Source organism: Cicer arietinum, chromosome 3 (assembly GCF_000331145.2).
Source record: "Cicer arietinum cultivar CDC Frontier isolate Library 1 chromosome 3, Cicar.CDCFrontier_v2.0, whole genome shotgun sequence".
NCBI lineage: Eukaryota > Viridiplantae > Streptophyta > Magnoliopsida > Fabales > Fabaceae > Cicer > Cicer arietinum.
In genome coordinates this window covers 74,111,348-74,122,510 of record NC_021162.2, presented here as the reverse complement: position 1 = coordinate 74,122,510, position 11,163 = coordinate 74,111,348, and the positions used below count along the sequence as shown (strand labels likewise).

At 25.8% G+C, this 11,163-nt stretch overlaps 1 protein-coding gene across 3 annotated transcripts; it reads right to left on the bottom strand.

Annotated features, from left to right (window-relative positions):
- Positions 1-7,126: 7,126 nt before the first annotated feature.
- Positions 7,127-10,483, bottom strand: LOC101497275 (pectin acetylesterase 12-like). Of its 3 annotated transcripts, none has more exons than XM_004494444.4 (13): positions 10,340-10,483; positions 9,983-10,248; positions 9,816-9,898; positions 9,507-9,636; positions 9,340-9,413; positions 9,165-9,251; positions 8,959-9,083; positions 8,805-8,865; positions 8,625-8,678; positions 8,402-8,479; positions 8,195-8,300; positions 7,952-8,097; positions 7,127-7,497 (listed from the first exon to the last, which is right to left on the bottom strand). In XM_004494444.4, the coding sequence occupies exons 2-13, from the start codon at positions 10,194-10,196 to the stop codon at positions 7,390-7,392; spliced, it is 1,266 nt and encodes a 421-aa protein (XP_004494501.1). In that variant the 5' UTR covers positions 10,197-10,248; positions 10,340-10,483; the 3' UTR covers positions 7,127-7,389. The 3 variants fall into 3 exon arrangements, with proteins under 3 accessions (XP_004494501.1, XP_004494502.1, XP_073221753.1); XM_004494445.4 differs by having other exon boundaries at positions 9,983-10,220; positions 10,340-10,439; XM_073365652.1 differs by having other exon boundaries at positions 9,983-10,396.
- Positions 10,484-11,163: the final 680 nt, after the last annotated feature.

Here is an 11,163-nt window from a genome sequence, read left to right as displayed (position 1 = left end):
TTCAGCTATTTTTATTGTTGTTATCATTTGACAGTATTATTTATTTAATTATTTATGTGTTAAATTAATTAACTGTTCAATAATTGGTTATCCAATTAGTAATCCTTTTGAAAGATGAGAATCCAGTGATGTTATTTTGTGTGTCATAAGGTCATTGAAGTATCAATTTTCTTAAATGGGTGTCTATCACTGTCTCCTATGATAAAGATTGTTTTCACTTTTTGGATAGATTTGAGCTCACTTTTCTTTATCGTCTTTGTAAGAGTCTTCTGGTAATGTATTCTACACAATTAAAAGCTGTTCATACTTTCAGACCATGTGTTGGTTTCGCCGTGGAATTAACAAAATCATAGTCAACAACTATTAACTTTTTTTATTAATAAAAAACTTATAATAAGAGATGTTTTTCTTTTTATAAATTTATTTTAAACATTATCTTTATTTTATTTTATATGGTATTTAAATTTTTTTCAACGTGATTTGTAAAAATTACACTTTAAAAATTATATTATTTTGCAAAAAATTATCATGGGCGGAATGAATTGATTCGATTATAGAATTGTCGTATGTAGGACAAAACCGCCCTCCGAAATTTTGTATGGCTTATTGGCATAGCACCGACTAATTCAGGGCAATAAACACCACAAAAGCATTTTAAAAGATTTTTTTAATAATATTTTCTAACACATTTCTTAAGACATCGAATAAAATATTATATAAGAATTCCATCAAATTCACATAAAACTCAAATTCCATCTTTTACAAATTTGTTAAATAATGTTTAATTAATAAAGATCAATATTATTAAGTTAATTAAATATTTTATCTCGTATTTGAATTTGAAATTTTGTAATTGAGTGAGTGAATTTTTACGTCCATTTTAACATTTTGTCTATAAATTCAAAGAAAGTTCATTTACAAAAAGTTAGAACTTTTTAAATTTAGATAAATTAAATAAACTCTTTTAAAATATCATAAACTCAAAAGAAAAATAATGATAATAATATAAACCCATAAATCAAATTTTGTAGAATAATTTTTTTCAATGTAATAAACATATGTTTTTTTAAATTCATTTAAAAATATAGGTCGTCATTTTAAAAATGACTAAAATTATTTGTATGATAATCTTATAGAAAAAATAAAAAATAAAATTATTTTTACATATACTAGAAAAAAAGTTATTTGTACCAAAAAAAAAACACAATTTTATGGAGAGTAAACTTATTTAATCCTCAAAACAAAATTTAAATATTTATCAATTATTCAACCATTAATTTATCAAATATTTCAAATTTAATGTGTTGGCTGTTATCTATTATCAAATAACTTATATGCTATTCACTATAAATGTGTCTATTATCAACTAATTTATTTGTTATTTGCAATTTTTCAAATAACTAATCACTTTACTATTTTGAATTTTATTTCTCTAAAGTGAAAAGTTGATAAAATAAACAAATGAATAGTTGATATTATAATGATCTATGATTAATCATATATGTACACATGATATTAACTATTAATTTGATTATTAATAATTGACATTATTTACTCTTTTTTTTCTTTCTAAAAGTGGGTTAATCACTTTAGAGAAGTCTATTTTAAATTTTTCATAAACTTTATTAGACGTGGGTGTCAACTTAATGAGGATTAGCAATGCAAAATCCACCATAGGTACTAGATAAAAATACTAAATCAAAATAATAATAAATGTATTCGTCTTTTCAAGGATACAATAAAAAAAGTTTCATAAGTGAAATAATTAATCAAATAACTTAACTAATTTATATGGATTATCTTTGTCAAAAAAATTATTATATGTATTATCGCCATCGATGTTAATCTTTTTCACACATAAATCTAATCACGTCTCATAATATAAATATTTCTAAGAATATTTTAAGAATTAATATAGACGTATAATTCTTTTACATAAACATCAATAATTCTTTTAAGTATTTTAGACTATTAGTGCTTACAAATTAATTTTTTTTAATTTATATACATTAATATTTTTTTTTTAAATTCATATAAATTAATCTTAAACATCAATATTTCTCAAAAAGAAATTTTTAAATATCAATAATGAAACAAATTGATAATCAGACTGGTCTTTAATTTATTGGGTGGAAATTAAGCCAAGTACAAACACCTAATCATCTCCTTCATTTATTTAAACACATCATTTGAACGTGCTCCATTTTTTAGGGTCCTACAATTATTAGGAATTTGACAATTTAAAATTTTTACATAGAAAAGTTAAATTTTGATCATACAATATATTTCATGATTAAAAATTATTTATATAGTAAATAATTATTTAGAAAAATTAAGATTTAATTTGTATATCCTCTTATAATAATATTTCTCTCATTTAATATATATATATACTAAACAAACCCCCAGAAAGTTGCTTGTTTTGAATTCTTTTCATTCATTTACTTATGTGAGGATTATAGTATATTAAAGTTTCTATATTATATGGAAAATGACGTGCAAACATTCATTCATCATATAAAAGGAAAGAGGGAAATAAATATAATATGAGATGTTGAATAAGTGTTTGAAAATATAATATAAATTTTAAGTATATGATGAAATATATGTCAAACTTATAAACAAGTAATTGTTTACGATGAAAAAGGTGATTAAACGATTTGATTAATGATTGAAGCGATGATGATGGAGTGAAGTAATAATAAAATAACCTTGTCGGGTGATTTATTTTATGAAGACACGCTAGGAAGCAATTCGAGTACTAATCTCTTCGTCACACACTAATTTAAAATTAAAGATTTCTTTATATAAAAATTAGAGTGTCAAAATATAATATTATATAATTAATATTTCAATTATGTTAACACTATAAAATTATTATATATTATTTGAAATATTTTAATAAATTTATTAAAAATATTAATTTAAATTAACACCAGAATGTATTTGATGTGAATATATTATAGTACTTATAATTAAAGTCGCACAAAATAATCGATTTTTTAACTAAATCACATTTATAAACAGATTTTAAAAACCAGCAACCAATTTATATATTTTAAAAATTATTATTTATTTTATAACCGATTGTAAATTTAAACTTTCATATATATAATATGAATTTTTTTTAATGTTCATATATATATATATATATCATATGAGAAAAAAATTGTAATTTTTTTTACTTTTTCAGGTAAAAAATTTATTTGTATGTTTTTAGGTCAAAATTTCCAAACAAAAGGATCTTTTTTGGTGGAAAAGAATTTCAATTTTTTTTCAAAAAATTTTCTCAAAAAAATTATTGAATTTTCTTCAAAATAATTTTTATTATAAGAAAACTATTTTTTTCCAAAAACCGAACAAACTTTTTTATAAAAAAATTGAGATTTTTTGTATTTTTTTCAAGAAAAAATTTGTAAAAAGAAAAGTTAAAAAAAATTATCTGTAAATATAACCAATTTTAAATTAATTTTGTAAAATAAGATTATATAAATTGGTTATAAAAACTTATTATGATAAATAATTTTTATATAAATATAAATTTGTTATGTAGATATGATGTCCATCAACAAACCTTTTTACAACCAATTCTAACTTAAACAATCCTTTCCTCTGTTACATAGTTAGCAGTTCTAAGTTTCTAACTAATCAAACAACATCTTGTAGCCAATCCAACCATTTTACATATGGCCCAACAAGTTGAATTTTTAAGCCCTAAGATGTTTTTCAAATGGTAGTCTCTTCTTTCATCTTTCTAAGTATCTCAGCTTACTATGCACACTCTACTCTGTCTATCATTTGTGTAAGTCCAACCATTTTTTTAAATTCTTTACCACCCACGTACATTTTAGTTCGCATAAAATAAAACACAATTTGTTATGCTCTTCAAATGTGTACTTTCACATACATTTTTTTTTTTCTTTCTCATGATGTATATTTCCAAATGGAACCGTTTTATAGAAATATAAGGGCCAAAAGAAATTCATTTTTTTTATGGTGTTCAGAAAATTAGATTTTGTACTTTCATAATTGAACTATTGTCCTCTTATTTATTTTGTTTTTTATTTTTTAACTTATTAAAATACCTTAAGTATACAGTAAAAACTAAAATAAATTTAAAAAGAATAATTTTTTTTTTCTCTCTAAAATTCTTTTATCAGAAATTTCAAGAATGAAATTTTCGTTAGTTACTTTTCAATATCGGAAATTTCAAAATGAAATTTCCAATATTAAAAAATAACTACCGAAACGAAATTTTCGATACAACATTTTTTTAATTAATTTTTTTTCAGTGAAGAATAGAGGAGCGAAAAATACTATGAAACTTTCTCGAGTTCGACCTTCTATACAATCTAATAGGAAATCCGTCATTGAAAAAATAAGAAAAAGTAACTCATTAATTGTGAAGTCGACACATTAAACTAATAATACATCCCTTATAAAATCAAGTAATGATAACAATTACTCGATTTTGTCGGTCAACCTCTCTTGTCTATCATATAACACTTTCTCATGACTAAAAAATTTGATCAGTTGTGAATATTTCAACCAAATCTATACATAATAGTGTTTTTTCATCCCTATTTAAAAAACAAATTACATACAAATTTTGCAATTTTCGGTAGAATAAAATTAACTACCATAAATTTTAAGACGCAAAATTCTGGTAGAATAAAAGTAACCACTGAAAATTTCAAGATACAAATTTCTGGTAGAATAAAAGTAACTACCAAAAATTTCAAGACACAATTTCCAGTAGAAGAAATAGTGTACCGGAAATTTTGTTGGCGAAATTTCCGGTAGATAATTTATATTACTGAAAATTTTATGCCTTGAAATTTTCTGGTTGACTATTCATACTACCGGAAATTTTGTGCTTTGAAATTTTTGGTTGTTAATTTGTGTACCCGATTTTTGAAGAAACAATTTAATTCCAGAAATTTTAGTGAGGGGTAAAATTTTGGAGTAATTTTTTTTACCAATGAATGAATGAAAATGAAAAGGATAAAATTAGAGTTTTTATATTTTGAGGGGGTATAAATCTAATTGTAGGGTACAAAATGCAATTTTCTAGTGATCAAGTCAAAGTCCAACCGATTTTTTATGACTAAATTAGCTCATTTTAATCCACCAAATTTTGGCCCAATCATATTTCTTTGGGTGAATAATTGTCTGTCCCTTTGATTTTGTCTTTCTACTCCAAAATATATTATCAAAAGTTAGGATTCAGTAGTCTATTTTACGCTATCGATAATTAGAATCCAGTATAAAGTCAAAAAATTGGGGGTTAGATGAACATTCACCTTTATTATGCCAACAAATTATACTATCTATGTTGAGAATCATTGTTGAGTCAAGAAAAAGAGAAATATAAAACTTGAAATGATAGTGTAAAAAATTATGATACAATTAATATAATTAATATATGATACGCATTAAATATGATACCCATAAGATAACTAACAACTAACATGATTACCTTCAATGTAAACATAATTAACTTAATATAATTCTAACACATATACAATTCCAACTTAAAAAGAAAAATACAATATTAGAAAAAAATGAATATACAATGTAACTAATGAATATATATATATATATATATATAAATTGTAATCACATCGCCTGAATAAGAAAGTTGATGTAGAAAGTAGATGTAGAAAGTAGTAGTGACTGTAATTTATAACTTTTATCGAATGCTTCTGTCTACTTTAGACTAATTTGTCTCCACAAGACTAACTCTATGTATATTCAAGAATTTCAATCTTGAGTTTTCAAATGTTAAATTTGACTAACAAGTCTTAAAGAAAATGAGAAATGTTTAACTACCATAGTAGAAGAACAAAAAAAATGATAATTATTTTACTGAATAGAAACACAAAGAAAATTAAAAATATTTAATTACCATATAATATAAATAAATAAGAAAGTCAATAGACTAAATAATGAAAGAAACCCAAAAAAAAAATAATAATACTACAACATTTTTTGTCAGCATAAGAAATTTAAATAAACAAGTAATTGTTTAAGAAGTAGTGAAAGGTGAAAGCACGAGTGAGAGGAATCAAGAACAAGAACTTGAACATGCGAGGATCAATATTATCCATTCACCAATAATTGCAAAGAAAGTTGTTGTAGAAGCGTAGGCTTGATTGAAAATTCAATCATCAAGTTCAATGAGATATGTATATGGAGATCCTTTCTAGTTCTTGTTCACCATGGAAGATACATTTGGTGAGAATGTGATAAGAGAAGATAACGAAATTGCAGAAGAAGTATTTTCGTGACTAAACTAATATATTGTGTTAAAAGATAAACAAATCAAATAAGAATTATAAATTTGGATTCAAAACGGGAATTATAGTCGAGTTTAATAAAAAGAAAAATAATTAAAAAAAAAATAAAACTTATAAAGAGAATGTGAAGAATTATGATAGCAGGATACACCTTTAATATAGTGCCTATAAAGTAACTAATAAACCTTTAATTTATTTATAACTAATTTATAACTATATTAATTTAATTGTAAAACATATCTAACTATATCTGACAACTTATTTCCGTAAATATAAGTTCAATTTTGAAAAATTTGACAAAAAATATAGCAAGTAGCATTTCAAATTATTAAATATATTTGTTATTTTTATTCAATATACTTCTTATTAATACTAGTAATTTATCCTAAAAGATCAAAAGTTAGAGCTTAATAACTCTATCTTAAAAAGTATTTTAGCAGCATCTATAGGTAAAATAGATACATTAAATACACTACATTTATTTAAAAATATATAAGTTAACATGATAAAAATTTATTATAAAAAAGTAAGAAAGGATGTATATATTTTCACAGAGATGAAATTGTATTGCTTTTATAACAGTATTAGTATTCACAAATTATTAAAACATTCTAACTTAATGAAATTGAAGTAAATTGTCCACTACATAACTATGATGGTCAAACTCAAGAATTTAGTAAATTCATTTTTGTCTATTAAACTCGACTCGTAGAATTGTGCGAGTTTATTTCATTATTAAATTATATATAAATAACTCATATATTTATGTTATTGTCATAAATATATCAATAAACTTACCTATTTTTTTTTAATTGTTTGGATAGATATCTTTATAATCAAACTAAATTTAAAATATTATAAATAGAAACAATCTAACTATAGATATTAAGTCACTCCTAAGCTGAATAATACATATGATTTTAAGTGTTAAAGAACAAAGAGGCTTTGCCTCCAACATTCTCAAATAGCCAAAATCACCTGTTGACAGATCAAATTTTGCAATTTTCAGCAACCAATTTTTCTTTTATGGTATTGGTTAACTTAATTGAATAGCATAATCCTCCATTGATGATGATGGATGAACTTTGGCTCAACCGAAAACCAGATGGTGACATGTATTATCACAAGGATAAGGACAATCAATAACCTTAACACCTTCTCGATCGAAATACCAGTCTCCAACAGCTAAAGCAATTACCTACATATTGTGAATGTATAGATACGTATTAGTATTAGATACATAAATATCTTTCAATTAAAGAGTATTATCAGCAATCATCTGAAGAATCACCATTAAGTAGTATATTTCAAAGCCAAACATATATGTACATATAAACATGGTCATAAAACAAAGCAAGTATCTTCAACTTCAGACAAATTTTTCTAAAGGTGAATCAATATTCTAGAGCAAATGTCACAACATTAGTAATCATATTTTTTTAGTATTTGATTATAAGTGGGTAAATGTTCTTGTGCGCCTTCTTACTTTAGCACCATATTTTCTATTCTAACACCTATGCTCCATCCCATGTTCATCCTCCTATCCTATTTCCTTCTAGCTTGATTTTCGATAAAAATGAAAATTATAAAAAATCAAGCTTGTACTAACATTTCCCATTGTAAATTAAAAACAACATAAGTACCATGCTCACCTTGTTCCCAACAACTGGAGAATTGTCTGAAAACCATGTATCCTGTCTCTCAGTTTGACAGTGCGCGAAACACGAATTAATAAATAGTCCATTCTGTTTTGATCTTGAGAAATCTTTAACAGAATTCAACATGTGATTCCTGAATCCTATATTCAAAATACATTGAAATGTTTTAAACAACTGAATAGTATATATTGAAGATTTTCTCTTCACTTGCAATGAAAGGTACTTTTTATAAATCACCTTGCAGAAATTGGATTTGTGGCCTACTACATTTAGCATGGTTTAATCTACAATCATGCCAATATCCATGGGGATCTGCTGATGGAGGAGCTAAACTAGATTGAATCTGATTACAATTGAAAATGTGATAGTTTAGTATAAATAATTTAATGATCAATACTACCTTACATCATATTATATGATTTATGATGAAGTTAGACAATTTACCTGCCATGAATCATAAGCAGCATTAAGAAGAAAGAGTGGAGTTCTAACACTGTTAATCAAATTCTGAGGAAAGAAGCACTGAAAAGAAGTAAAAACAAAACACTAGTCATTAAAAGTTTAATATAGAACAAGCAATATCAAAAGATCTATTTTCTGCATATTCTTTCAAATGAAACTGATATTTCTAAATATTATGACAACTGAAATTAATGGTTATGATTACCGAGGTAGGATCAAGGTGATTAGTACAAATTTGTGGTAGATTCTTCTGTGCATCCTGCAATGATTAAAAAAAAATAATTATCAACACACCTTAAATGTTACAACCATGTTAAATAAACAATCTCTAAAAAGCATAAAAACTATTTGCAATAAATTGGTAGTTTCATGATTAGTGCAATACCTGCAAACCTACAACACCATTGTACATATTCCTGAGGGTACGCTCGCCAGATATATCAATCCTATAATATGAAATCAAACAACAATTAAGAAGTAACTAAAGAACAAAGTAGAAATGGCGATGAAAATATGAAATTATGCAGTTAGTCGCTTACGAATCAAGAAACAAGCCTGCATCACTTAGACATTTGACTTTAGTAGTCCTTGGAAAGAGACCTCGAAATTCATCGCAGTGTATAATAGTCGCTAGGCCGCCTGCAGAACATCCGGAAAGAAGAGCCTGATGCAAAATTAGTTGTATTTCAAATTAGAAGAAAGATTAGTAATAAATAAAATTATAGAATGTGTCTATAACTATAACCTGCTTAGCAAAATGCATTCCCTTTAACATCAAATCTTCCATTGCAGCTGCCCAAATACGTTGTCCTCTGAATTGAAGTTCTGCAATCTATCTCACCAGACAACATATCAAAGTTCATGAATAAGATACTGAATCTGTAATTAAATAACATTTCAAGATATGAAACTCTAGCTACCTGATCTTCACCATCCCCAGTAAATGAGCCACCATCACAATAACGAAGCTTTACTCTATTCCAATTGAAAAAATCTGCAAACAATAACATCAGCAGAATACCCAACACCTATAACAATTCTTTTTTTAAAATATAAAAATATAAAAAAAAATGAATTGAATGCAAACCTGGATTTTGTTCAGCTTTATTGCTCAGTATTCCTGTGAATGGTATCTCCTTTTCCATGAATGACGATGATCCACGCCGTGTTTTCTTGCGATAAACGCATGTTCTAACATTGTTACACCATCCTCCTCCCTAACATACTATTTTCTCTTAATATACTATCATTTTTGAAGAAAGTACATTTCACAACAATTTTTGAACGCAGAATTGATTAACCAACAAGAAGGTAACTTCATTAACCACAAATCTGGATAATTTAGAGATGTAAAAATAAAAGGAAGCAAAAAAGAATAAGAAAGATGAATTGATACCTCTAAATTAACAAGCCAACTATTTGCACCTGATCCATATCCTCGATGCAAATGGTAACCTGGTAATGTTCCATCCAGACATACTTGGAGAGCCAGAAACAAAGAAAGTAAACTTAGTCACCCAAATTTGAGAGAAGGAAACGACAAAAGTTTTTTGTAGTTAGTACCTGCTCCTTTAACAGCTGCATTGTGGATAAGGGTGAGTCCTACAAACAGAGGATTTCCCTCAACAAAGGATAAGGAATAGGATGCTGCTTCATGTTCATAAGCTTCCAAAAAAGAGAGCTCTTCTTCGGTTCTGTTGAACTCATATATGGCATGACCCATGTTGGTGAAGAAGACAAGTCCTATTGCAATGTGAACCCACAAAAGTGTCGCCATTTCTTCTTCTTCTTCTTCTTCTCTCTGTTTGGGAGAGAGAAACAACAAAAACCTAATGGATAACAAAAGAAAAAAGAAAGCAGTAGCTTTATTCGAAATGTAGTTCAATTGAGGAAGAAGAAGCGGTGGAAGATTCTACTTACTCTACAGAGAGAGAGAGAAAACAGAGTTTGTCTTTGCCGGGTTTTTCAAAGCTTTTATCACTGCACGTTTGGAATCTGAGGTGCTTTTCAATATTTTATTTTTACAGTTGGAGGGTAATATGTTTTTTTAAATTATGGTCCACAACTTCATTAATTACAACCATAATATTTTTTATTTTAAAATCTTTACATTGTCATCGCAATTTCAACCATTCACAGTAACACTTAAAACTAGGAGTAACAATCATTTTTATTTTCCATTTTTATCATTTTATTTTCTATGCAGTAATTTTTTACAACTTTGTATATTCAGTAATGGATTCAGATTTCAGACATTTTGATTAGTGGAGCAAAATCAAGTTATAGCTTTTGTATAAAAGAAATGTCTTTTTTGTTTTTTGTTTTTTTAATTAAAAAAAAATAATGTTCATTCTTTCAAATGGTAAAATATACAAATAAAAGAATGAATTTACGAAAGTTAACGGTACAAAACTAGTTAGAAATATAGCAAAAGTTAAATGTCTAAAATATGTATTTTAAATATGTAACATTAACGACGTCAAAATAAGATAATTGATTGAAATCTGCAATAAATCAAAGTTATTCTAAATTAAATGGAGACATGAACGCCAAAATACATCACACCATAAATACAAAAAAACACTAAAGTTAGACTACGACGAAATTACATTGAAAAGGAGAAAAAAAATTAAATGCTTGTGAAAAGATAAAGAAAGGAAACAACTTCGAGGATAATTCTAACTAAAAAATGTGATAAATCACCTCATTTTTAATAGATGAAAAAGAAGAGTTAAAGTTTTATT